General features: G+C 34.0%; 3 protein-coding genes across 6 annotated transcripts; 2 read left to right on the plus strand and 1 right to left on the minus strand.

Moving 5' to 3' along the window:
• Nucleotides 1-4,302: 4,302 nt before the first annotated feature.
• Nucleotides 4,303-6,265, plus strand: LOC100265241 (probable E3 ubiquitin-protein ligase RHC1A). Of its 2 annotated transcripts, XM_019223343.2 has the most exons (3): nucleotides 4,303-5,253; nucleotides 5,401-5,590; nucleotides 5,674-6,265. In XM_019223343.2, the coding sequence occupies exon 1, from the start codon at nucleotides 4,335-4,337 to the stop codon at nucleotides 5,169-5,171; it is 837 nt and encodes a 278-aa protein (XP_019078888.1). In that variant the 5' UTR covers nucleotides 4,303-4,334; the 3' UTR covers nucleotides 5,172-5,253; nucleotides 5,401-5,590; nucleotides 5,674-6,265. The 2 variants fall into 2 exon arrangements, with proteins under 2 accessions (XP_019078888.1, XP_059597189.1); XM_059741206.1 differs by having other exon boundaries at nucleotides 5,401-6,265.
• A 2,630-nt stretch (nucleotides 6,266-8,895) lies between these two features.
• LOC100242951 (RHOMBOID-like protein 10, chloroplastic) lies at nucleotides 8,896-13,619 on the plus strand. Its single transcript, XM_002273341.4, has 9 exons — nucleotides 8,896-9,191; nucleotides 10,006-10,253; nucleotides 10,421-10,475; nucleotides 10,574-10,654; nucleotides 10,743-10,839; nucleotides 10,940-11,007; nucleotides 11,539-11,637; nucleotides 12,180-12,221; nucleotides 13,085-13,619. The coding sequence occupies exons 1-9, from the start codon at nucleotides 9,033-9,035 to the stop codon at nucleotides 13,226-13,228; spliced, it is 993 nt and encodes a 330-aa protein (XP_002273377.1). The 5' UTR covers nucleotides 8,896-9,032; the 3' UTR covers nucleotides 13,229-13,619.
• Nucleotides 13,620-14,023: 404 nt separating this feature from the next.
• Nucleotides 14,024-25,065, minus strand: LOC100248076 (uncharacterized). Of its 3 annotated transcripts, XM_010659464.3 has the most exons (6): nucleotides 24,528-25,065; nucleotides 16,631-16,740; nucleotides 16,314-16,538; nucleotides 16,167-16,226; nucleotides 14,948-15,578; nucleotides 14,024-14,614 (listed from the first exon to the last, which is right to left on the minus strand). In XM_010659464.3, exons 1-6 carry the CDS (start codon nucleotides 24,763-24,765, stop codon nucleotides 14,529-14,531), a joined length of 1,350 nt encoding a protein of 449 aa, XP_010657766.1. In that variant the 5' UTR covers nucleotides 24,766-25,065; the 3' UTR covers nucleotides 14,024-14,528. The 3 variants fall into 3 exon arrangements, with proteins under 3 accessions (XP_010657766.1, XP_010657764.1, XP_010657765.1); XM_010659462.3 differs by having other exon boundaries at nucleotides 16,167-16,538; XM_010659463.3 differs by lacking the exon at nucleotides 24,528-25,065 and adding an exon at nucleotides 20,816-21,117 and having other exon boundaries at nucleotides 16,167-16,538.
• Nucleotides 25,066-27,909: the final 2,844 nt, after the last annotated feature.

Raw genomic sequence — 27,909 nt, forward strand, 5'->3', positions numbered from 1 at the left:
TCACATTATTGAAATAGGCTTAGCCTTACTCTCTTATGCCCCCATTCCTCTCACTTACTGGCCCTATGCTTTTGCCACAACAGTTTACCTCATTAATTGTATGCCAACCCCAACCCTCAATCTTTTCTTTCCATATGAAAATATTTTTGGGACTACCCCTAACTATTCCTAACTAAAAATATTTGGTCGTCTTTGTTACCCTTGGCTTCGACCCTATACAACTCACAAACTAGATTCTCATTCCAAACCTTGTGTCTTTCTAGGATATTCTCTAACTCAAAGTGCCTACTATTGTATTGATGCCACAACTTCTAAAATCTATGTCTCTCGCCATGTCCAGTTTGTTGAATCTTTGTTTCATTTCACTCATCTCTCACAACACTTACCTCGTCCCTAATCCACTACTATTGTCACTTGGTTTTCCCCACCAATTTGTGTCACCTCACCATATCTCTTCCCACCACTCAATTCCCCATCTGCAGTAGCTACTCCTCAGCAGTCCCTTAGTGATGCCCCATCACCAACTTTCTTTCCAAACCTCTTACCTGAACCTGTTGCTCAACACCCTTTAGAATGGCTTCCACCACCAACTAATCCACTAGTTACTCATTGAATGATCACCCGAGCTAAGAACAACATTCACAAACCCCTCCATAAAATGAACTTGCACATTCAATTGACCAAATCCCATGATCTTGAACCCACCATGATGACCCAAGCTCTTAAAGATCCTCAATGGCGTCGGGCTATGTCAGAGGAGCATGATGCATTAGTCAAGAATTGGACATGGGCGTTGATACCACCTGATCCAAGTCACAACCTTATTGGTTATACATGGATTTTTAGAACTAAATGCAAGTCTGATGGTTCTATTGACTGGTTCAAGGCTCGTTTAGTTGCAAAGGGTTTTCACCAACGATCTGGAATAAACTACACTGACACATTCAGCCCTATAGTCAAACCAACAACCATTCTTGTTGTACTTAGTCTTGTTGTCAATCGTGGTTGGTCCTTAAGGCAACTTGATGTCAACAATGCTTTCCTTCAAGGTAATCTCTTCGAAAATGTCTACATGTCCCAACCACAAGGTTTTGTTGATCAAGACCACCCAATACATATATGTAGGCTTATAAAACCCATCTATGGCTTGAAACAAGCTCCTCGGGCATGGTATCAACAACTTCACACTTTTCTTCTTTCCTTTGGTTTTAAGAATTCCTATGCTGATGCTTCTCTCTTTGTCTTCAATATTGATGATCATATTCTCTACTTTCTTGTTTACGTTGATGACATAATCATTACGGGTAATAATCCTGCCATGGTGGATCGATTTGTGATTGTTGTTGCTTAACAGTTTTCTCTTAAGGATCTTGGGTTGTTAACTTATTTCTTGGGTATAGGGGTTGTCCCCAACACGCATGGTGTGCTACTCTCTCAAAAACATTATATTCAAGACCTCTTAACACAAGCTCAGATACATGAAGCCAAACCTGTTCTTGCTTCTATGCCAACAAGTCCTTCTCTTTCATTACACTTGGGTTCTTCTTTATCCAATCCCTCTCAGTATAGAACAGTGGTGGGCAGCCTACAATATTTACTCATTACCGGGCCTGACATTGCCTTTGCAGTTAACAAGTTGTCCCAGTACATGCATTGTCCCACAATTGAGCATTGGTATTTTGTCAAACACCTTTTATGTTATCTGGTTGGAACCATTAATGATGGCCTACAAATTTTTCATGAGTCTTCTCTTAGTTTGCATGTTTTTTCTGATGCTGATTGGGCAGAGGACAAAGACACATTTTCATCCACAAGTGCTTATGTTGTCTATCTTGGTAAAACTCTTGTGTCTTGGAGTTCTAAAAAGCAATGGACTGTTGCTAGATCTTCTACTGAGGCAGAGTATCGACCAATTGCTAATACTACTATTGAAATCCAATGGATCTGCTATCTACTTTCTAATCTTGGCGTTATGCCTCCCTACTGTCTAGTCATCTATTGTGATAACAATGAGGCCAATCAATTATGTTCAAATCCAGTTTTTCATTCATGAATGAAGCATGTTGCCATTGAATTTCATTTTTCAAGTTCAAAATAATGCTCTTCGTGTTGCTCATATTTCTTCAACTGATCAAATCGCCGATGCCCTCACAAAGCCCCTTCCTCGCCAACGGTTTCTTCATCTCAAGTTCAAGATTGGACTTCTTTCCCGAGCTCCATCTTGAGAGGGCATACTAATGAATTAACTTATCTCCTTAGTCTTAGAAACTTACTTTTGATTTATTCTTTTATTCAAAGATGTTTTCTTAGTTGTACATGGTAGAGTTAGGAGTTAGTTCACACTTCTCTTACTCCTTTGTTGTATTTATACGTTTTTTTTTTTATAGCAATAAGAGTTCAAACTCTTCAAAGTCTAACATACCTAGCCGCATTTACAATAGCCCTGCTAAACCCAACTCCACAAAACAAGAAGCAGGAGTATAATTTCAATGATGTTTTGACCGAAAACATGTATTAGTGTAATCCATTTATGATTAAAATAAATATTTTAAAAATGATTAAGAAGTTTATCATCTATGTGAATAAAAATATTATTAAAATTAAATATAATTATAAATGTTTACAAAGTAATTATTTAAAAAAAATTATAATGGATGTAAAATTTTTTAAATGGAATAATTTTTTAATTTAAATGAAGTGTGAATTCAAAAATTATTTATATATTTACAATATCAAGTTAATGGAAGAAAACACTTATTAATAAATAAATAAAAAATAATTTCAAACATGTTTTTTATTTTACTTATTTTTAAAAACTTTTTTATTAATGCAACCAAACATGCTTTTTTTTAAAAAATATATATATATTTATTTTAAAAAATAATTTATTAAAAAGAAAAACTTAATTTATTAAAAAGGGAAATTCGATTTTATTAAAAAAAATATTTCTTTTTTGCTTTTCCATTTTATCCTAAAATTTTTTTTTTCTACTTTTATTAAAAGAAAAAAAAACAGTTTTTCAATTTTTATTTAGAAGAGTTTTATTTTTATTTTTTATTTTTAAAAGTTTCTAATATTTATTTATTTATTTCAAATTTCTTGTCTCCCAGCAGCCTTTAACCTTTTGGTATATTACTTTGGGAATGAGCCCCCTTTCTATGTACAATATGCAAAGGTAGACACAGTTTTATAGCAGGACGAGACATTAGAGTGTATGATAAATTTTTTTTTTTTACTTAATAACTTAAGTTGGTTTTTAAGTTAAGTTATATTTAAATTATTGTTTCAAAACTTATTACTTAATTATTACTTTAAATATTAAGATTGTTTGATAAAATTAACTTAAATTTTATTCTAAATCATCAAATTGACATATTTACTTTCATAAATTATAATTAGACAAAAAAATATCAAGTAATAATGGAAATCATGAAATAGCAAAAGAGATCGTAAATGTAATTAGGGAAATGATGGTAAAAATGTTAAATGAAGACATGAATTTAAGAATAAGTTAATTATTTATATTTATTACTTAAAGTGATTTTAAGTTATTAAGTTGATTTATCAAATAGTTATTTAATATGATTTAATGATATTGATAAAAAAATAAAAAAATAAAAATATTTAAGGATAAGAAAGAAAAGATTTTAAATTCTAATTAATTTCTTTTTTTTTTTAATTTTATCATGCATCTATATTTATTTTTTCGATCTGTTTTATTGCATTCCTTAAGTTGGAAGCAACATATAAAAACATTGAACTTGAACTTCTTAGTTATTAGAACCAATAAGAACACATCAAATAGTGTTGTGAATTGATTCAGGTGTTAGATGTGTGTGGTGAAATCTTGGTCATCGGGTGATGATACAAACTAATAAAATCAAGATATAAACAAATTGGATCAAATATAAATAAATGAGATGAAAATACAAAATAATGAAAGAAACTTTAATACAAGACTAAGAGACTTCAAACGTACATGTCTGTGATTGGTCACTAATGAGTCGATGGTACAACTTAGTATGCACGATTTGACCTACCTCAGCGCTAATTCAAATTCTCATATGCAATCAATTAAAACCCTAGAATCACTTCTCCACTCATCCCTTCCTTTGTGAAAAGGTGAGAAGATTGAGGATGGAAATGAGATGTACAAGCAAAATCAATCACATGTTTTAGACTCAAGATTTGGAATCCCTTTCCGTACCTCCTCAAGCCATTCCTTTCTCTCCTCTATCTTCATCAAACCTCATATAAAACCACCTACTTTCCTTCATTCATAACCCACCAAGAAATCAAAAACCCAACTCCATCCACTCCAAAGCTCCCAATCCATGTCCTTGGACCGTCGTCCTCGCGTAATAGTCCACCATGGTACCCGAAGAATGAGAACCTACCATTACTACTGGTGCCAGCATTGCCAAAGAACAGTAAGGATTGCATCCGGGAACCTATCAGAAATTCTTCTATGTCCTTTTTGCTCATGCAGACTCCAGTATGAGTTCCATGCACCGAGGCAAAGGCTTGTCCCCACTTTTACAGGCCTAGGAGTCCTGGCAGCTGAGCTGTTGGAGGATATGGATGTTATTCTGCTCCCAAGGAGGCCGCAAACCACTGGTTTAAATGGAGTTTTATGGGGAACTGAAATGCGTATTCCCTCCATTAATGTCCCATCTAGGGTCGGCCGTCATTTGCGTAGACCACCTAGGCCACGTAGGCCGGTGGCTGCACCTGAAAATGTGGCGGCGCCCAGAGTGGGTGGAAGCAATTTTACCATGAGGGACGTGCTGAACGAGGCGATGGAGGAGCTTACTCACAATGAGGTGACGGGGGAGAACACCCAAAATGACAGGCCTGGGCCACCACCTGCTGCCCCTTCAGCCATTGAGGCCTTGCCATCAGTAAGGCTGACACCCACCCATTTGAGGAATGACCCTTGTTGCCCAGTTTGCAAGGAGGAATACCAGGCTGGTGAGGAAGTGAGGGAGATGCCCTGCAAGCATATGTATCACTCTGACTGCATTGTTCCTTGGTTGAGAATTCATAACTCTTGCCCCGTTTGCCGCCATGAGCTGGAAGCTTCCCCCAACCCTCATGCTGTTCACAACACTAGAGCTGAAAATTTTGATGTTGAAGAGGTGACGAACCGCCTAGTCTGGCCATGGAACTAGTTGTTCTCTATGTGGCCGTTCCGTTCATTGCCAAATTGGAGGTACCCAGATGGTCTTGATTTCCAGTACAATCGGCGTGGAGGTGAGACTCAAAATCATTCCTTTTTTCTTCCTCATTTTTCTGAAAATCATGAAAGATTTTAAGCATGTTTCACAGAATGCCTTATTCTTTCCAAACCCGCCTATACCGCCTAACAAATAATACACTGAGCTGTGTTGTTTCCTGTAGCTGGCACCTGGTGGCCTTCCTGGCTCATTGTATAGCATAAATATGTGTACTGCAGCAGCACATTCCATGTGGAGAAGCTGCTTATAACATTAGCTTTGTGATTGAATTGTTCCTTAGGCAGGTAAGTATATATATCCAATATATACTAATTTCAAGATTGCTCTGATGGAAAGATGTCGAGGATTCGCAGGTACGTCCATAGCCTGTATTTTCTCTCTCTATATATATATAGTCATTTTTTCCCCTCATCATTTCTCCATTTCAATTATGCAGTCAGGTTTCATAAGGGGGCATTGTACAGTACTTGAAGCTCCTAACTATCCTGAAGTGTTTTTTTCTTCTTTCTTTTCAAGTTCTCAACATAAAAAAAAAAATGTAGTGTGATCTCCTAGGTATCGAAGCTATACTAAATCGGTGCACCAGGATGCTGATGCGTACATGCAGTGAAAGGGGTTTCAGCTCAAGCATTAGCCTCTTTGGACTCTGAATATGGCGCTGAGGTGAGCTAGCAGAATTGGCTGAGCGAGGGATTTGGATGGTGAAAACTGCTATGAACATGATGATGAGCTAAAATCTTATAGAAGAATCTTCTCTCCTGCAACGAAGTGATGGAAACTATTAACAATGGTGATAGATGTGATATCATCCATGCTCAATAATTTGTTGTTACACCAGGATCTTCATTACCTAAGTTTAAGCAAATCTAAATTACTCGCTCATTGTCTTTGTCTTTGGGGCAGAACAAATTGTAACTCCAAAACCCACAATCTTCTGATAGATGCTACCACAGAGTATCATTGAGTGGGTGATGTATATTTGAGCTAGACTTGCTCTTGAAACTCATAGAAAACTCTGAATTTATTTTCTATTCTCTCAAGAGACGAAGATGAGAGGAATGACATAAATTTGATCTTTCCATCCTCCCTTATACACTAAGGCATTGATTGGTAAGCATGGATGAGGAGATCGAATGGATGTCTTATTCTTTTTTTTTTCATCTATTGTCATGTTTGGATAACGGAACGATGATAAGAATAAAATAGAAAATTTATTTTATTTTAATAGAAATTAAATCTCAATGATAAAAGATATTTTGATTTCTTTTCAAGTTATTTATTTATTTTTTTTAAATCTCTTTAGAAAATAAAAAATCGAAAACTTGTTTGGATAAATTGTTTTTAAAAATTAATTTTTTGTTTTGATTTTATAAAAAAAATTATAAATTGAATTTATATCATATAAACCAAATTTAATTCAGTCTTAAAAATATGAATAAATTATATTTTTTTATAAATATTATAAAAATATGGATATTAACACCCTCATAAAAACATAATTGATTAAGTTTGTTAAAAATAAATAGTAATAATAATAATCTAAAATTAATAATTAGTAATACTATTTTATTTTAAATGAATTTTAAAAAATTAAAGCATTTTTTAGGAAATAACTTAGTTATGTTTTTCATTACATGTATATATTTAGTACTCAATTAAACATATGGTATTTTTAAATTTTTATTTAATCAGTAATTAATTAATAAATTTTTAAAATTTTAAATTGTTCTTTAAAATCAAAAGATTCAATAAAGAATTTTAAAAATTAATTATCTCTCATTTAATTTAAAATCTATTTGTTTAATGAGAAAATTTAGAAAATATAATTGTGTATATAGGAAAAATAGTAAATCATGAATGTATTAGTTTCAGTCTATTACTTTTTATAGTTCTCATGTATATTTTTTTGAGATTCAAATTAGTTTTAAAAATTATTAAAATCATTAATAAATTTAATAGGAAGTCTCATTCGAATTTGAAAAAATTGAAAAAAATGTGTTTCTATACAAAAAAAAATAATAATAATAATCATTTTAAACCAATTTTTATCCATAAATTTTTTTATATTTATTGATGAGTCACTATTAAAATTTTAAATTATTTTTAAAATTTAAGTTTGACTTAATTTAATAAGTATGAGATTTTGAAGTGTTAATTTGATCAATATAAAGTTCCACGGGAATCAGTTTTTATATTTTAAATTATTTTTAAAAATTAATAAATTTTTTGTATTGAATATTGGTTTAGAATCTACTTGTTTAATAAAAAAAAAGTTGGAGAAGTTAAAAGGAAATTCAAAAACATAGATGAAAATCATATTTAAAGATATTTAAAGATTTTTTATATTGATATTAAGTGGTAAAGAGAGAATGAACTAAGAAAGATATCATGTTATATTTTATTTGCTTTTATGATTTTTATTTTATTTCTTTATATTTTTCATTTATTTTTAAAAATTGATGAAAATATTCTCACTTGTTCTCTAAAACCGATCCTCATTTTTAAAAGTTGCTTTTAGATAACAACAACCTATAAATTTTTTTTCTCAAAAATAAAATATTGCTTTTAAATTTTATAGCCAAACAAAATTTTATTATTTAGAAAAAAAAAACTCTGAAATGTGTTTTTTTTAAATCAAAATAAAAAATATTATTAATATTATTATTAATTTTTTTTTTTTATTCTGATTTCAATTGTTACCTAACATCAAATTTATTCATATTCAAAGAAAATTTTGAATAAAAACAAAATAATTATTTTTATTTCTCATTCCAATATACCAAACATGGCCTAAGGGGGAAAAGGCCAAAAGCTCAATCCCCATTCCAAATTAAGTTTCGCAAAGTCCCAAATTTCACACACAAAAAATACACTTTATGAAAGTAGCTCAATCATATCAATGAAACATTTGACTATGACTCTTATAAAATTAATCAAACATAATTTCATAAATCAATTGATGACTCCATTAAGATCAATAAATTCACTCCTCTAAAGTTCTATTATTTCATACATTGTCTTTCTTAACCCTTTCTTTTATGCCTACATCGGTGAAGTGGGTATCTATATTTATCCATCATCGAGCATAAAATAAAAGAGATAATAATGGAAATTTAACTTTACTTGAAGATTTTTTTTTTTTTTTAAATCTTGAGATGAATTTCTAAAGGGTTTGGGTATTGTCTTAAAACAAAATTAAAAAGTTTTCAAAAAAATGTTAAACAGACAAGAATTGAAAATTTTATATTCCTATTCCGTCCCATTTAATTTTTTTTAATGTAACTTAAGAAATAAGGATAAAAATTATTTTAAATAAACGGGATGGATTGTTACCATCCCTGTAAGAAAGGAATATTATTTCACCCAATTAAAAGTACAAACAAAAAAATTTTGAAAAATTCAGACTATAATTTTGAATGTATAGGCATTAAAAAGCTGGATTAATCATGTAATCTTAATTAAACATTTTGGTTAGGTATGCATCTTGAAGTCTACCGAGTTATAACTTAATCCGTTGCCTTATAACTTAATCCGTTGCCTTATAACTTAATCCCGTTACCTTGCTCTTATTGCTGGTTTCCGTTAACAACAATGTACTCATTGTAATCTTCTTTTAATCCTAGTCATGTAACTTGGTTTTTTTCCTTAAAAGCACAGAAAATTCTGGTTTGACCACAGACCACATAGCCTTCTCTTCGGTTTGGCCACAGACCAGGTAGCCCCATATATGATATAGCCTTTTTCTTCCCTCTGTCGCTCCAACTGCAACTGCGTACGAGTGTGGCGGTCGGAGTGATGGTGGGCGCAGCCGTCCCACAACCTTCTCGCTTCCCTCTCTCCAAAGTCGGCCCCACACCCGCCCACCTCATCACCACGGCCGCCTCTCTCCGCCTTGGCCACTTCATCCATCGTCAATACATTCATCTAGGGTTTTTCCTTCGTTCCTCTTTCAAGGTACATGAGAATTTCCCTCCGTTTGGCTACTGTGAAAATGTTGGAGATGTGAAGAGCCCAGGATTTTTCGTCTCTGGCTTAATCCATCCTAATGTAATTAGTTGGTGTTGGTTGCGTTCTGTTAGTGCTTTTCTCTACTTTTCCTCCGCTTTCGCAGAGAACAAACCGAAGGCAGCATCAAAATAAAACCCAGATTTTATCTTGAATCTTTGTTTCTGTTTCTAAGGAATCCGGTGATGATCTTTGTTAATAATTGAATTGGATGGCGTGAGATTTTGCAAATTTTTCTGACAGGGAAGAAAAAAAAGCTGGTTAAGCAGGTCGCAAGTTTGCTTCTCTCTGTCAATTCTTCATCTGTTGAACTAAAACTCGTAATCTGTAATTCGTTCCTCTATGTTGGGATATGGGATATGGGGCCACACTTGAGGGGATGTTAGCTTGCCATATGTTGTTGGCCAGACTATTTAATGATTTAAGCTTTTAGGTCAAATTGTTAGCTTAAGCTGTTTTGCCAAATTGGTAGCTTTAACACTGACATGGGAGCTTCCAATTCCTTTATAATTCTAGAAAATATTTAATAATATGTCTTTCATTTTATGAAAGCCAATGCATAATAGCTACAACAGTGTGAGTTGGTTTTGTGGTGGGTGATATTGAAATTGCTTGGTCAAAGGAGTTTGATTTGAATGGGTGACAAAAGGATTATGCTGGTTTCTTGGCAACTTAGATACAACATGACAAATTCTTCATTTGAGCTTGCTGCTTTCTTAGTTCCATATTTCTCCTTTTGCCAACTAATTCTTCTTGTTGACAGAGGCTTGCTCATCTTGCTCATGTGCCTGGACTGAAAAATATCTGGTTTGGAAAGGCCATCCAATTTCAAGGAATCAGTTTTCCAAGCGATTCCTTTTCCGCTACATGTTCATCCTACTTATACTTCTTTGGTGGGGAAGAAACTAGAAAGGGCTCCAGAGATGAGGGAATGTCATACTCAGAGGCACCCAGAAGAAATTCACTGAGAGGAAGACAATGGACGAATATCCTCATTGCAATTAATGTATTGTGAGTATCACCTTTTCTGACTCGGAAAAAAATTTCATTTTTGTTCATGCTTTAATAATATGGCATCTCCTATGGATAATGCAATACCATTTTTTGTTTATTTTATCCTTTCTCCACATTCCCTTATATTGTTGGGCTCATCTTTTATTTGTTAATCCTCTGCGCAGAGTTTTTATTGGACAAGCTGCAACACAAGGCAAGCTACTTTTATGGGGAGCTAAGGTCAGATTTAACAAGAAACTATAGTATATGTCCACTTTTATTTTGAAACTTCCTATTTGTGGGCTCATTTCCTTTGGATCAACTAAAAATGCAAACAGATTAATAGTCTCATTGACAAAGGGCAGTTTTGGAGGCTGGCTACATCTTCCTTTTTGCATGCAAATATTGGGCATCTGATGGTACGCTGTGAGTCTTACTGTTGCTAATTTATCGTCTTATAGCTGATTTAGAGTTTCTTTTTTGTCTGAAAGAGATTTGCCTTTGCAGGTTAATTGTTTCTCTTTGAATTCTGTTGGTCCTACAGTGGAGAATCTCAGTGGACCAAGGAGATATCTTGCAGTTTATTTCACTTCTGCAATTGCAAGTAACAGCCCATTTTAATCCCACTGCAATCGATGATGCAATTGATTATTTTCAAACACTCCCACTTTTAGTATTCTGATTCTCTCGTTTCCGTAACTCAGGTTCAGCAATGAGTTACTGGTTATGCAAAGGCCCTGCAGTTGGTGCATCTGGAGCTATTTTTGGCTTAGTAAGTCATCTTGAAGTCTTTTTCTTCCATAATTCTACTTTGGCTTCCCTGGCTAATGCTTTTAAACAGTGGCGTGCCAGAAGGTCTGGCAAAAGAAATGTCTGTTAAACTAGAACCACAAAAAAGGTAGAAAATCTAGGAAGAAAAAGGTTCAGCATTTGGCCTTAAGTTGTGTAAGCTTGGTCCAGATGAAATATTACAGAACTGAGAAAATCTGTGGCTATAAATGTAATTTTTCCATGTAATGAAAATTACCATTTAATTGGGTCCTAAGCCTATGCTTCAGCAAAAAAATTTGGTGAACTATGTAGTTTGTATGGTTTTAAAATTACGTTGGAATAATCCTCATTCAATTTTGAAGTCTAGCTGCATGAAAGAAAAATCTATTAAATAGTTCCTAAATTTAACGAGGGATTCCGACGTTTTTGGGCCTGTGGTTTATTATTGTTCTTAATAATTTGAATTTTATTCTCTGTTGCAATTTTTTTCCCTTATTATCTCCCATTCATTGAACTCCTTGTGTTTGACCAGGTTGGCTCAGTTGCAGTGTTTATGATGAGGCATAGAGGTCTGGTTGGAGACAGTAAAGAAAGTTTACAGCATATAGCACGCGTAATAGTACTGAACATGGTATGTTCCTCATTTTCTCTTTCCAATATCAGAAAATTTTAAAGTTATGCAATCCATATCTGGGAAATTTCAGAAATCAAATTGTGACTCAGCTGAGTCATGTCATGTGTTCTAACCTACTGAATCAATTCCAACAATCTGTCAAATTCTGTTGTAATATGGTGTGGCTAAATTTTCATTTTGGGTGAGTTAAGGTGCATGGCTCAATCTTGAGTCATCTGAATCATCACAGTTTACTCTGATTACCTACAATTCTATATTGGAAAGAAGATATATGTAATTTGAAAATGGTATGCTTGTATGAAAAGGAAAAAAAAAAAAGCAAAAGCAATTGATTTACCTTATGAAGGATGAAGAATCCTTAAAATACCAAAGATGCAGGCAGAGCAAAAACAAATGGGCCTACCCACAATCTTGACCTAACTCGTATGGTGTAGTAGTAATCTCTAAAATCCTGTTCTTTGTATCAAAAATGTTTGAATGTTCTCGCATTCTTTCAACTTTGATGATTCACACTAAATCCATGAGCATCTGTCATGCAGGTTATTGGGTGTTTGTCTAAAGGCATCGATAATTGGGGCCATGTAAGTGTTATAGTTTTTTCTGTTGATGTTGTTTTCTTGTTCAATAATTGGCATTTAAATACCAATTAATTGAATGTGGTTAGCACCCCAAGGTTTGGGTCGCCATGGAGAGTCCTAAGGCTTGGCCATGGAAGGTTCCTTGGTTATCAGAAAAAAAAAAATATATATATACCAATTAATTGAATGCCTGCTTCAGAATGCACCTTCAAAACTGTTATTCCAGGTGGCGTGCTGATAAGAATGGTATTAAAGAAAAAGAAGGGGAAAAAAAATATATAGGGGCAGGGGGAGGAAAACAGGTCTAGTGCCTCCCATTAATAGTTAGTGTTTAGAAGAACCCATCTTGCATTAAGAGTGTGATCCTGCAATCTGTAATTTGTAATGACTAAAAATGAAGAAAGGACTTCAACTGAACATTTTTTTTTTCAAATATTTTCACTAGTTTCCCCAACCTTAGTTCACAGTCATTGTAAATTCAAATTACAAGCATTACATTGTTTTTCTTTTCCTAACAGTCAGTTTCTGCACTGCCTTGCAATGCTTAATGTTGGAAGAGAAATATCAACTTTTTATTTGAAAATCTGGGAACTTCCATGAAGAAAGGATGGCTTTTGTTGAAATTTCACATTTGTTGTGGAAATTTACACTTTTTGACTGTCAAATTTCCAACGGGAACATGCCTTTCAGTCATCTATGTGAAAAACAATCCACAATAAAATGAATTGAGATGCAGGAAACTTCACTTAATTCTTGTAGCAAATTCATGCCAGATGCTTAATAGGGACCTCATGGCAGAGTATTTATTTGTTACTTCAGTTTTCATATATTTTATGATTTTGGAGTGTTACATATGCATTTTTCAGTTAGGAGGTCTGCTTGGCGGGCTTGTGACATCATGGCTTCTTGGTCCTGCATGGAAGTACGAGTCCCTGTCTAACGATGGGCGAAGAGTATTTGCTGATAGGGCACCAATTTTCCACCTCGTCAACAGAAGGAGAAAACCTTGATACTTGGAATCAAACTTGGTTTCCTGACAGAGCTCTCCCTCATCCACTTCCACCTAAATTTTTGTACATTGAAGATTCTTGTTTAATGTATGCATGAACTGCTCACACTATATTTTTTGTTTAACAAATCCATCTCTTGAGAAAGGGGGTTTAGGATTATCAGGGTTTTGGGAAGAAGAGGTTCATGTTCTGATGCAAACAGAGTGTTCCTGTTTTCTCAAAACTGCCTTGTATTGTGCCTGGAATTGTCAAAAAATCTAATGAAGGTTCAAGCTCTCCATTAATTGAAAGCTAGGAACACCAGGATCCAAATGTAATGATTTATTTTAGGGAAAATGCTTTATATGAAGAACAGAATTATCAAAATGCTATTCTAAAAGATTCAGTGGCATGATGTTTTAATGTTTGTCAAACCAGAGACAATTCTGTTATTTATTCAGAGAAGCATCTCAAGAGACTGTTCATAATGTACAGTAGTCTGCCTTGTGTTTTACCATTTTCAGAGCAAGAGGAATCACTTAATATTATGAGCAAATTAGGAAGAAAACTACCTGGTCAATCACTGGAAGTAATTGATTGAAATATGAAAAATCCATCCATTTAGAACAAGGGGGTAGCTTCTATATGGGGTGGCTGTGGATTTTTGTTTCCTGTTGTGATTTGAAGATGTAACCAGCTTGGGAAAAATGGAATAAGTTAAACACAACAGAAGGCATGAAATCACAATACCCCAATGACCTTTTTTGGACCATGGGGCTTCTCAAGGCCTACAACTTATTTCTTTGATCAAAGCTCTAAAATTCAACATCTGCTGAATTCACATAAAGATGTATAAAGTTCTGTATGACATCAGTTTTAACCCAACTCTGCTTCTTTTTCTTCTTTCTTTCTTTCTTCTTTTGTTCTCTTTTATTTTTATTTTTTTGCTAAAAAAAAAAAAAAGGAAAAAAGACAAAAAAAACCTGCATATCTTACACTTGGATTACTATCATTCTTCTGAAATCTGCAAGGCAGTCTTCATTTCATTACCAGTCACACCTTCTCTTGGAGTAACTCCTATGGTAGTGTGTCTCCCGGTCTCTTGTGCCATCGCAGATGTAGAACAAAGATGAGAGGCCTGCCCTTTTGGCTTTGACCTGGAATTCATCTTTGGATTCATGTACAAACTCTCTTGCTGGAGAAAGAAAAAACCAACCAAAGCTTTCACAGGAGCTTTTACCATCCTAATCCATAACAAAACTGGTTACTCAACATCAGTATGCTGTCAAAGTGTTTTGAATTTGTTTGGTGCGGAGATGAACTATATATGCAACCATAAGAGGTAATGAGACACGACTAGTCCAGAGAAAACGAATAACCAGATCTTGTTGGATGAACCTGCAAAAGCTGCAAAGTGCACAGGATGTGAATACAAAAAGTAAAAAGCATGCGAAATGGACACCTCAAACTATGAGGCAACAAAAAAGTTGTGTTTCAAACACTTTTCTGATGTATCAGAAAAAAGCTATTGAAAGGGAGATGGAAAATTAATGTGTAGACACACTGAATGAAGTTTAAGAAAACATAGAATCATAATCTAATAAACAATTTCATCTCTTCAAAGCCTTTCATTTTGATACCAAATGATAATCAACATTAATGATCAAAATATCTGAATCAAATAAACAAGGAAGACATCTGCATGCACTTTAAAAAATAGAGATGGCAGGAACAACTTACATGATGATGATGCTGAGTATAAGGACGGTGGAGATACAATGTGTTTCCCAGTTCCTTTGTCCTGGTCTTGACTGGTGTCAGATGATACTGTTGGTGAAGGTGACAGATTAGGGGACAACTGTGTCCTAGGAACCAGGGGAGGTGGGTAAGGAGAACTGGCACGAGGTGAAACAGCTGAAGGCAAAGGAGACATTGAAATGGGAGGGAAAGAATGAGAAGGCCCCTCGTCAGGGCTTGGTGCAGATGGGGGGAAAGCATTGCAGTTAGAACAAGGTGAGGCATGATGGGTGTCAGGTGACAGAACTGGGGGATATGATGGAGAAAGATTGGCATATGGGGAAGGAGATGGTCCTGCATAATCATGTGGTTCTGGAGATGGAGCTGGAGAAGGAGTAGGAGGGGTTGCATGAAGCGTATCCGCCAAATAAGAAGATAAACTAACTCCCTTAACTGTACCAAAGACTGAGTTATCCAGGCCAAGATTCTTTGAAGGGGAGCCCGTAATTGTTTGAGCCAACTGCTTCAATCTCTGCGGCAAAAGAATCCCAAAATCTGACATAATTGAAGCCTGAACTGTAACTGGTGGGTCTACTGTTGAGCCAATTACATTTGTTATCTGCAAATAAACATTCTGCATGCAAAAGAAAGTATAGTTAAACACTCAATATCAGTTTTGATATGTACTTGTGGGTATCAATAGATACCATTATCTGTTGACACAAATTAAGTCCAGTACTAAGGTCTGTGACCATACTTTTGGACCTAATAAAAAACCAGAACAAGATGGGTTTTCACAATTTAATAGCCAGGTAACATTTGGACCCAAGTAGAACCCGCTATGAGGTACCCAACACACCAACAATATATAAACTATCTGATTTTTCTGCAGAGAAGAAAAGATGAAACAAGGAAAAGGAAAAAAAAAAAATCAACTTTCTTATTTGTCTAGTCTTTTCCTTCTTTTTTTTTTTTTTGGTTCTGTTTCATTAATTGAATGTAAAGGTTTATTTGACATTCTTCATGAATTCATTGAATTGTAAATAATTGGAAAGTCGCAAAGGGATTAAATATTTGTTTGTGAACTATCTATTTCATTCGCCATTATGAAACTTATCAAAACCAGATTTGGTCCAGGTTTGTATTTTGTGAATCCCATCAGACAACCAACCATTGGTACCATTAATAAAATGTGCAATAAGCTACTTGAATGGGAGTTTACCTCATAAGGCCTCAGATGCAATCCAACTTTCAACTGTTCCTTAAGCTGAGCCAACTTGTCCTGTATCTCCGATATAGAATTCAGGAGAGTAAAGTTAAATAGGACCTGTGGTATCTGCCAAATGGAAGTAGATTGTAGAGGGATTACAGTGATTCCGCCTTGAAACTTTAGAAGTTCAAACATAGATGACTGCCCGAAAATTGATGTTGTCAAAGTTAGATTGGATTGCTGAAGGAACAGCTCAATTAAAGATGATCTGAGCACACTAAGAGACACTGGATTTATTGGAACATTTATTGGATCCGAAAGAACACCAAACACCACATCAGTCCAGTTAGAAGCACCTGCCTGGTGCATTGATAGAGCAACCACCTGTTGAGAACATTTGCTTTTAGGTTGATCTTTTCTTTATTCAAAAAGAGAACAAGATAAAAGAAAATGCAATTCTCGGCTTGAAAGAAAACCTTTGTATATGGGACACCTATTTCCCCTGAGATATCATACTCTAATCTTCGAATGTGTGGAATAAGCAACGAAACTGGCTTTTGCAGTTTGAAGCATGCTTGAACCGTAGCTGAAAATACACATAAAGCATCCAATATTAGAAAAAAATCCAGGAAGCCACAACTGTGAGTAGTCAAACAGAATCGAGTCCTCATAATTTGATAAATAATTATGAAGTAAAAGCTATTACAGAACCAAGTCCTTTTAATTTAATAAATAATTACAAAGTAAAAGATGTTAGGATTCCCAAAGACACTAGACCATAATGAAGTTCATGGAACTAACATCATCAACTTTATCCATTTTGCAAATATTTTTCATCCTTTCAAGTCCTAGTGAAATGTAGTTTGAGTTTAGCAGTGGAAGGATACAGTAGAATAAGATCCATGGGCTTTACAATGTGAACCATTTTTAATATACAGCACCTCCTCCTAGCATACTCAGAATACCCCAAAATTATTTAATATATAACTTGAAAGAAAAAGAGCACTTGTACCAAATAGAGGAAGTTTAAGGTCCACTTTGGCATAACTTCTTGATCATTGGAAACTCCTTTTGACTGTTAAAATACTGTAGAGTGTGTTTCATCAATATGCTTCATAACATACTAATGCACTTCTTGAGTAGAAAATATTCTAGGCTTAAAAGGTCTTGTCAGAAATTAAAATTCTTTACTCCAAGAAGTCAACTTCAGATAAAAGCATTATCAACATTCATGATGTCTGGATTCTTCAACCTCACCCAGTGTACCAACACAACGTGGCATAGTGTGGGTGTGGGATTATATGCCTGTATGGCATGAGAAGTAAATTAGTTAATCATCTTTTTCTTCACTATCCTAATGCTACTTTGGCATAGGTTGCTTTGCGTGAAGGAGATAGCATGGTTATACTTTGAGATATTGCATATATGTAGTTATCTCTGTCCTAGGTCTATGACCCGCCTTAAGGTGAGAGCTTTGTGGAGAGGAGCTATCTTTAGTGTAATCCAGTTTGAGGAACACTAGAATATTTACAGGCAAATGTAGATCTATGGATAACCTATTAGAAGTGTTGCATTACTGCAAGATTCTTGAGATGTCAACTACCAAGATTTGCAAGTGTTCCATTTAGTATAACAATTCCTCATTGGGATCAATTTGTTACCCATTAAGAGGGGATAAAAAATCAGGGCCCAATCAATTAGGTGTAGGGAAACTTGAGACTTGATTGGTATTGCTCAAACAACCTGGGTCAGATGGGAATTGGTGGCCTATCTAGAGACAAAAGGTGGATGATTATAAAGGTTTTCTTGAAATTTGTAGGTTTTTGGCTAGCTATCAAGGCAAAATTTCTAGTGCTATTCGAAGGGCTGATGCAAGTTAAATCATTGGCTATTTCAAACATATTTGTTAAGGAGTGAGAGATCATCATATTTCAGGTGGCTCATAGGAAAAGGACACTGGAGATACAATCATCTGCCACAAAAATATGGCCTACATTTGTAGTGAGGTGGGTTGTTTGTTTAAGATCATCAAAACCAAAGAGTTAATAGGCTTGCCAAGAGAGGAGAGAAGCCTGAACTCTCCCTTTTTATAGGGGGATTACGTTCCCTCTTAAGGTTTTTGGAGCATAATTGATCATTTTTAGCCTCCAAAGCTTTGATCGTTCCTTCCAATTTAAACAATCCAGAAGGTGCCTACTAAAGCACAATATCCTTGCTACCCTACCAAAGCTTTCAAAGGAAATAAGAAACATGTCTAGGAACCCGTTCAAGGTCACCCAGTAGATCCTAGCCTAGTGGAAAAGATACCACTACAACCTAAATGGAAAAGGACAAAGAAAAAAGTGATGGTCATTTGACTCCCCTCTCCTCACAAAGAATGCACCTATTAGGGCTAGTAGCTTTTTATGGCCTCCTAATATCAAGCAAATCACTCCATATTAACTTTACTGTGAGCCACTATTATGCAAATGTTTTGAGTTCAAAGGAGCCAAAGAATTCCAAATTAATATGGATGTCAATAAAATAAGTGAGGTTTCCTTCTTGAAAAGGAAAAGGAGGAAGGATTTATGTAAAGTAAGCTCAACCTATTTAAGGAAAAAAAAAACTAATCTAGAGAAGACAGAGATAAAGAAAAAATTCTCAATGGAGAACGAGTGATAAGATTGTCAATTTTGCATGATGATACTTTTGGAAACCTCTCTCATTTCAAGTGAGTGCTGGGAGGCAGGCGAAATTTTAGTTTACCGAATGATATGTGTGGGATCCATTGTAAAGTCATGTATAGATCTTTTTGGCATTGCTAGCAACGATGATCCATTGTAAGGGTGAGAATTTCCTTTTTTTTTTTTTATAATCTTTGGTTAACACACTCATTCAAGATTGTCCACTTCAAGACTGGAATTGTAAACAATTGATATACTTTTGGCTGTTTGTATGAGGTAAAGTTGGGAGAGAAGAGGGGATAAATAATGTGGAAACAGTCGAGGATGGCGCTCTCTCAGTTGAAAACCTACAATGATCATAAAACAAGGGGAGTGCGAAAGTTTTTGTTTCGGGGATATTTTGTGTGGCAAAGGTCTCTTGGAGGTCTCTTCTTTCACATAGAGGCATTGGGAGTGGGTGAGGGTGAGGGTGATGGGGAATTCTTCCAAATTGGTGTCAGATGTCCAAAAAATGAGAAGGAAACCATTTTTCATCTCCTAATTCGATTAAAGATGAGTTTGGAGCTTTAACACTTTCTCTTTCCGTTGGTGAGAGTGCCCTAGGTTTTCCCAACAATATCAATGGAGTTATGAAAGGTGGCATGGAAAGCTCACCAAAAAAAGAGAGAGACAAAGAAGGGAAACTTTGCAAGACATCCAGCCTTTGTTTCATTTGAATCATTGAAAGAAGGTCTCCATTACTCCGTCATACTGCATGATCTGCGGTCAATAGTAACAAGGATTCTCAATTGGATTTTATCAGCGATTTGTATTATATAGTTTAGTTGGTTTCCATTCTTTTCTGGCAAAGCCTTGCATTCTCCATGTATACTTGAGCTATGGCCCCATTTTTGGGCACCACTAATGGATTTTATTCACTTACTTAAAAAGAAAAAGAAAAAGAAAATAATGCTATGGAGTAATGACCAAAACCTCAGCAATTAATACTTCATGATTAAAATATATTGATATAGAATTTTATTGATTGGTTGGGCTCTAAGTAGGATTGTGGTGTTGGGCTATCTTTGTTTTTTGGCCTTGATGAAGGCAGGTGTATAGGTATTGTATACATTGAGTCGCTTTTTTAGCGTCTCTTTTATATATGAAATCTTATTTACTTATCAAAAAAAAAAAATATTGATATAGAAAAGTCACCAGGTTTGTCAGCTACATGGCATCTACTTACCAACTAAAGCATCTACATCCACAAACAAGCAATTGCAAAAAAGACAATCAATTTATAAAAGCTCTCTTAATTACGATTAAAGTCCAAAGAAGAATGCTATTGCTCTCTTCATTCAATTCCAGCCATGCAAGTCCCCTCCAAATCCACTGCTCCAATACTGAAAATTTGCGTAAAGAGAACATATCTCAAATTTTCCCCATTTATGTAAACCTTCCTATATCGAAGCCATATAAGACGCAGATTCACACTAAATTAAATACAGAAACGAAAATTGAGAGGACTCTTAGTTTAGGAACACCCAAAAAATACCCAATCCAAATCCTTAAACAGATAAACATACATAAATAAATTTTCTTCTTCCTTGGGATTGATCATAGACCCACCATTCAAAAAATCAAACAATAAACGGATAAAAATATTATTCATAGAGAATTAAAAGAACTCAACCACCATAAACCCAGAACAAGATTTTAAAAAACCCATGCCCATCTGCTCAAAACATTAGAAAATCCTAATTAGAAGGTGAATTACACCACACATGCACATAGACCACAATCAAAACAATAAAAAGATGAAACAGAAATACCCATATACTCAAAACATCACAAAACCCTAATTGCATAAATGAAATGGCACATATGCTCTACCAAAAACAGCTGAAAACCCCAAACACCACACACCCACTTACTCAAAATCCCTAATTACACAATAAAATAAAATAATAATAATAATAAATGAAGCATGAAAAAACAAGCGCAGAAGAGACACAGCACCAAGCTTAATCGCATCTTTTGCATCAAACCCAGTTTTGACAGGGTGGAGAGGAAGGGCCCAGAAAAACGCGAAGACAAAGATGGAGAGGCTCAACACCAAAATGATGGTGCACTTGAGATCAAACCCCTGACAAATCTGAATGGTACCTACCAAACATCTATGGCAGAAGAAGCGCAAGGCCTCATCCTCATTCTGCAGATGCTGGCACTGCTGTACTGGAATCTTCCCCATTTGCAGAGCCTCTGTAACTCAAAATTTCTCTCTCTACTTTCTCTGTCTAAAACTGAAACCCCAAGTGTACAGTGCAAAGGAGTCCTATTCTCTTACGTTTTTGTGGTGGAAAGGGTGGTGTCAGAGAAGGGCATCTGTCAGGATCATGGCTGATCTGGGCCCTTGATTTCGCTGACTTATTCAGGTTTGATGAAGTCTGCATGACGATTTTTCTATGATGGACTTGGCTATGATGCAAATGTGGCATTGTTTTGTGCAACCAAATGTTGTGAAGCAGGGGTGAAAATGAAAGGAATAGAGAGAAGTATTTGACTAAATAAGTGAAATGTTTCTACGACTTGCAAACAAAAATTCAAATGTGCCAAAACACTTTCATGTTACGTTTCCCTTTTACTTTATTTGTCTATCAAAAAAAAAAATTCTCTTCTACTTTATTTATTAGGGTTTTTTTTCTTTTGGGTTTAACTCTAAGTTGGGAGTTAGGAATGGTGTTAATGATGAGTTTGTGAACTTGGCATTTCCCATAGGGGCATACAATTCGCTTGAACAAGTTATTGGTCAGGAAATTTGTTAATCAATGTGTTTACTCTAGTTCCAAGCTAATATAAAATAATATGCATTGATCATTATGCATGTATGTGGACCAATTACTAATACTTTCTTGGAATGAACTTTCCCAGTCATTTCAATAAGATATATGATGAAATTCTCCATCACCTTTTTACAAGATAAAGGCATTTATGCATCATGTGGTAATTCAAATTACTAATTTGCAAATTATTATGCTATTATGATGGAAAGAGAGTCCTTCATCATTGATTCAATATTTCAAAGGGCTAAAGGTGGTGTTGAGGCATTTTTTCCGAATGGGTCAAGGCATAAGCTTAATAGCGGAACAACATGTAAACCTCAATTTAAAGACAAATATATATAGTAAAAAAGAAAACTCTCCAAAATAAGAAATTACTAACAAAATCACACAAAAAAAATAATAATAAGAAAACCATAAAATTCATAATAAGGAAATTAAGTTCTCATTTGGATACACCTACTATTTTTTTGTTTGTAAAAACAAAAAAACAATAAAAAAAATAGTAGTAATTTTCATATAAAATGTAAGAAGTCACTTAGAGGGCACCGGTTTTTGGTGTTTCCTCTTTTTGTTTAATATACTTCCTTTACTTATCAAAAAAAAAAAAATATAAAATGTAAGAAGTCTTAGACAAAAAAGTATGAACTTACTTTATGTTCTTAAAAATTACTTTAAAATTTTTTTAAATTTGAGATAGTAAAAATTTTCTTATACCTCAATTTTTAAAATAGTTTTTAGAAACCATTATCTTTGAGATAAATTTTTTAGACGTCTTGCATTTCATATAAGAACTACTATTATTCCTTGTTTTTAAAAATAGAAAACAAGAAACGTATCCAAACAACACCTAAATATTTGCCTTTATGATCATTTTCAATGAAATTATTTTCTTTCTTCCCAAATCCATCTTTGTCTCATGGACCTATCAAATAGTCTTAAACACCACCATCACCATCACTGGTAGTCTAACATAGCAAGTTACCTTTTAGGATTATGGTGGATTTGGCTTAACAAAATCTCTCTTGGTTTGGGTTTTAACTAGTTCAACAACTGTGAGACCTCGAGATAGTTATAGGTTCCATATATAAGACCTCTTTTGAATCTTTTATTTCTACATGCATTCCCATAGTGTCCATTTCAAGATTGAGATTGGAAAAAATTGATGTGTTTTTGGGTATTTGTATGAGGTAAGGCTGAGGAGAGGAGAGTGGACAACATAACGAGGAAAAAGTTATGAATGGCAGCTTTTCTTGAAATGCTACCATGATTATAAAATGAGGAGAGCGGGAGAGTTTCCCTTGGAGGATATTCTGTGTGGTGGGAGTTCTCTTGAATGTTTCTTTTTTCAGATGGACACGGCAACAGGAAAGTTCTTAACCACTAACAATTCAGTAGTCACAGTGCGGGAAGGGGAATATGTGCATCTTAGCTCTACCCATTGGTGCTAATGTGCAAAAAAAAAAAAAGAGGAGATAGTCTTTCGTCTCCTAGTTCATTCAAGATGAATTCAGAGATTTGGTACTTTTTCCTTTTTTTGGTGGGAATGTCTTAGGTTTTCCCAACAACATCAATGGAAAGGGTGGTCTGGTAACCTCTTGAACAAAATGAGGAAACTTTTGGAAGGCATCCAGCCTACGTTTAATTATGGTTCTCTGAAAGGAGGCCTTCGTTGTACTACTGGATGTCAGGCTCTCAAATATTAAATGGGAATTCCCTGCAGGATTTATCAGGCATTTGTGTTCTGTAGCTTCATTGGTTTCCTTCATTTCCTTGGCAGAGCTTTATATCTTTGGCATGTACTTGAGTTGTGGTTGGTCCCATCTTTTGGCACTGCTAATGGATTTTATTTACTCACAAAAAAGGAAATGAAAGAAGCTATGGACTAATGACCAAAACTTCAGTAATCAATACTTCACTTTATTGATATAGAAAGGTCACCAAGTTGGTCAGTTACATGGCATCTACTTACCAACTAATGCATCTACATTCACAAACAAGCAATTTCAACAATGGCCATCAATTTATTTTTCTTTGGTAAGCAAATAATACAATTTTATAAACAAACACCACAGAAACAGTGCACTGAAGAACACAAGATGGCAATGGCCATCAACATTTTTTTTTTTTTTTTTTTTTTCCTGATAAGGGCAATGGCCATCAATTAATATAAGATCAGTTAATCATGATCATCTCCACATTCAATTGCAACCATGCAAGCCCTCATCAAAATCTAGTGCTGTTGATGAAATACTGAAAATTGGCCAAAGAGAACATATTCTGCATCTAATCCTAATCCCATTGATGTTGTCCTTCCTAAATTCAATCCTAACAAGACACAGATCCATCAATCAAAAAATCAGATACAGAAACTAAAATAAAGAGGACTCTTAGTTTGCAACACCTGGAAGATGCCTAAGCCAGAATCCTTAAACAGATGAAAAATCCTAAATAATATTTCTTCTTCCTTAGGATAGGTCATAGACCCATAAAAACAAAGAATAAATGGGTAAAAATATTGCTTACAGAGCATCAAATAAGAACTCAACCACTATGAACCTAAATCAAGATTTGAAAAGAAAAAAAAAACCATGCCCATCTGCTCAAAACATCACAAAATGCTAATAAGAAGGTGAATTACACATATGTACACATATCTATTTGCTCAAAATATCAGAAAAACCACAACCAAAGCAACAACATGATGAAACACAACATGCCCATCTACTCAAAACCTGACAAAACCCTAATTGCAGATATGAAATGACACACACCCATGAACCAAAAACATCAGAAAAGCCCAAACACCACACGCCCACTTACTCAAAACCCCTAATCACACAAAATAACACCCTCTAGAGGATGGCAAAACAAGGGCAAAAGAGACTCACCACCGAGCTTAATCGAATCTTTTGCATCAAACTCAGTTTTGACAGAGCGGAGAGGAAGAGCCCAGAACAAGGCGCAGACAAAGACAGAGAGGGTCAGCAACAAAACGACGACGCATTTGAGATCGAACTCCTGACGAATCCGAACGATTCCCACCGAACATGTCCGGCAGAAGAAGCGGGAAACGACCTCATCCTCATTCTGCTGGTGCAGCCGCTGCTGTACTGAAAACTTCCCCATTCGCAGAGCATCTGGAACTCTCTCTCACACACACACACACTCTCTCTCTCTACTTTCTCTCTCTAAAACTGCAACTCCCAAGTGTACAGTGCACAACAGAGCCCTATTCTCTCATGTTTCTGTGGTGGAAAGGCAGGCGTCACAGCTCAGCACCTGTGACACCTCTCTCTGATCCAGGCCCTTGATCCTAATGACTGCTCTACTTTTGACTAAATCGACGACCGTGATATGTCCGTGATGGGCCGGCTGTGATGAAATTGTAGCATTGTTTTTTGTGCTACCGAACGTTGAGGAGAAGCAAAGGTGAAAATGAAAGTAAGAGAGAGAGAGAGAGAGAGAGAGAGAAAATATTTGATTAAATAAAGTAAAATGCTTCCACCACTCACAATCAAAAAATTCAAATATGCCAACTCACCACCATCTTCATTATTTCTTTTACTTTATATTTTATTTATTAGGTTTCATTTTCTTTTGGGTATTACCAAGGTTGGCAGGGAGTTAGGGTTTGGTATTTGATGATGATTTATATGAAGTTGACATGTCTCATGCCATGCACGTGGACAAGTTTTTGGTCATGAAATTTTTTTATCAATGGGATTAGTGGATTTCTATCATGTAAAGCTACTATAAATTAATACCAGACATGGACTTATAACTAATACTTTTTTTCCCGATCTATCTGTCGAATCCCCTTTTTCATACTTTCTATCACGATTTTATATTATAAAACACACTTATGCGTTAAATAATAGTTTAGATTGGGGATATACAAAAGTATATTACTGTGACGATAATCTTATAAATGAATATTACATTTTTAATAGCATATACTTCCACGATGGTATTAATATCATTAAAATGGTATAAATTCGATAATTTTCCTTTATTTAACTCAAATTATGTTTATCGAGATTGGATTTATCGTAATTTAGTAACGTCTTTTTTCCACTATGCATTAATGATATGTCTTATTTAAACCATAAAATAATTATTCGGTCTGGTAAAAAGATTTTGGGTTTGGACTAGACTAGCTGATAAGACTCTAAAAGTTATTTATGTTCCTTTTTTTCGAGGGAGAGGGGAATTATGTAAATATGCCTTGTTTATAAAATATGGATGAAAATGAAACCCAAAAAAAAGCCATTTTGAGGGGGAGTGCCTTTTGGAAAAAATAATTCTCATTTTATGCATTGGAATAGTATTTACCTCACACTACCCGAAAATGCTCTTACATACATTTTTATCTTAAAGTAATATTGTTTTGATATTAAAGTAACACTAGATTTAAAGTACCTTTGCTATTTGAATTATGTATCATCCCCGTGTAAGTTAGGTTACTATGAGTGGCGATTCATATACACATATAAGGGCATTTTTGGGTAATGTGAGGTAAACATTTTTCTAGTGTATGAAATAAGAATCATTTTTCCTAAAATACATTCCCGTTAAAATAACTTTTTTGAGTTTTCTTTTCATTCATATATTTGTAAATAGTGCATATTTACATAAATCCTTTTAAAAAAAAAATTATTCGAATAGGCTGAATCATTATAAAAAGTGTCATTAAAATTTATATTTTTGATAAAATTAAAAATTTTAATTTTTTTCTATTCAAACAAAATGTCACAAAAATAAAATTTAATTTACAAAACAAGAATTACTAACCATCTTAAATTTATTAATGCTTTACATAATAATAATAATAATTATTATTATTATTAAATGAATGGAGGCTAAAACTTAGCAAGTTGCATTGTAGAACTATGATGGAATTGGCTCTTCACAAAGCCTTTTTTAGTTTATGGTGTGCTTTGGACTCATGGAATATGTTTTCTATTACTCTAGTTTGTGTCATATCATTATTTGGCCCATTGAAATCAATAGTTCAGCACTGTCTAGTCCTATTTTGTTGGAGCTCTCAATTTAATTCTATAAAAGTGAAGAACAATATTAAGAATACCATAATTCAATGGGAGTTTCCTTTTTTTTAAAATAAATATTTGACAAAATTTTAAAATTATCTTTTAAAAATATAGAGAATAATAGAAAAATTAGCACTTCCTAGGTGTTGCTTGCAAAAATATTAACTGATTTTTTGTAAAAATATTTTTAACAAAAGCGTTATTAAAAATAATAATAATTTCATTCATTTTTCTTAAAATTTTGATTAAGTGAGTGTTTAATAAATCAATTTAATAACTTAATTTAACTTATTAAGTAAATTAAACATGTTTGGTAAAATAATTTAATGATATGACTTAAAATAAAAAATAACTTTAAGTGATAAGTAAATATAATTAACTTATTTTTAAGTTTATAATTTCATTTTACCTTTTTATCCTCATTTGCCTATCCACAATCTCCTTTGCTCGACCTTCTTTGCTCTAATTATAATTTATGAGGATAAAAATGTCAATTTGATGATTTAAATAAATTTTAAGTTAATTTTATTAAACAATCTTAATACTAAAAAGTAATAATTAAATAATAAATTTTAAGTTAATAACTTAATTATAATTAAATTTAAAGTTAATTTAAGTCATTAAGTAATAAGTATTAAGTTTTATTGAACAACCCCTAAATACATCTAACTTTTGCTAGTTTGAAATTTCATCAGATATCTTCTTTATTCTAACTTAAATGGAAGGTGAGTGGAAATATCGAAATAAGAAGGGTTTGAAATATATTTAATAAAATTTTAAATAAATGAAAATTAAGGAAAATGAAATTCACTTTTAAAAAAATTATAAAATAAAAGCACTTTTTTTATAATCACTTTGAGATCAATCTTGGATAAAAAAAAATAAAAAAAAAATACAACATACTATTTAATGCTTTTGTAAGATTAGAGTAACGGCTAGAAAATTAATGAATAGACATTGATTAAATTGGATGTGGGCCAACCATATGGACTAAGCCCCCTTCAATGTATTAATAATTGGTTACTTTATAAGCCAAGTCCGTACAAGCCCATCAACCTTCAAATCAAACACATATATACTTTTAGGAAAATCATGCCAAATGAGCAAGTTGAAGAAGGCAATTTTGTCTTACCTCTTCTTTTCTTGTTGAATCAACGTTTACTAGTTTTGAATGAAGACAAGAAATAGCATGGAAAATGACACCTAATATGATGGCCATTAA

The sequence above is a fragment of the Vitis vinifera genome, chromosome 12 (assembly GCF_030704535.1).
Source record: "Vitis vinifera cultivar Pinot Noir 40024 chromosome 12, ASM3070453v1".
NCBI lineage: Eukaryota > Viridiplantae > Streptophyta > Magnoliopsida > Vitales > Vitaceae > Vitis > Vitis vinifera.

What these genes read in the sequence shown, in the direction of transcription:
- LOC100265241 (XM_059741206.1), top strand. Translation starts at nt 4,335, where the DNA reads ATGTCCTTGGACCGTCGTCCTCGCGTAATAGTCCACCATGGTACCCGA.
- LOC100242951 (XM_002273341.4), top strand. Translation starts at nt 9,033, where the DNA reads ATGGTGGGCGCAGCCGTCCCACAACCTTCTCGCTTCCCTCTCTCCAAA. An exon ending in TCCTTCGTTCCTCTTTCAAG is followed by an intron (nt 9,192 to 10,005) that starts GTACATGAGAAT and finishes TCTTGTTGACAG; the next exon opens with AGGCTTGCTCATCTTGCTCA. An exon ending in CTCATTGCAATTAATGTATT is followed by an intron (nt 10,254 to 10,420) that starts GTGAGTATCACC and finishes TCCTCTGCGCAG; the next exon opens with AGTTTTTATTGGACAAGCTG.
- LOC100248076 (XM_010659462.3), bottom strand. Translation starts at nt 24,765, where the DNA reads ATGGGGAAGTTTTCAGTACAGCAGCGGCTGCACCAGCAGAATGAGGAT. An exon ending in AGATTCGATTAAGCTCGGTG is followed by an intron (nt 16,741 to 24,527) that starts GTGAGTCTCTTT and finishes GTGTATTTTCAG; the next exon opens with CTACGGTTCAAGCATGCTTC. An exon ending in TGCATCTGAGGCCTTATGAG is followed by an intron (nt 15,579 to 16,166) that starts GTAAACTCCCAT and finishes TTTTGCATGCAG; the next exon opens with AATGTTTATTTGCAGATAAC.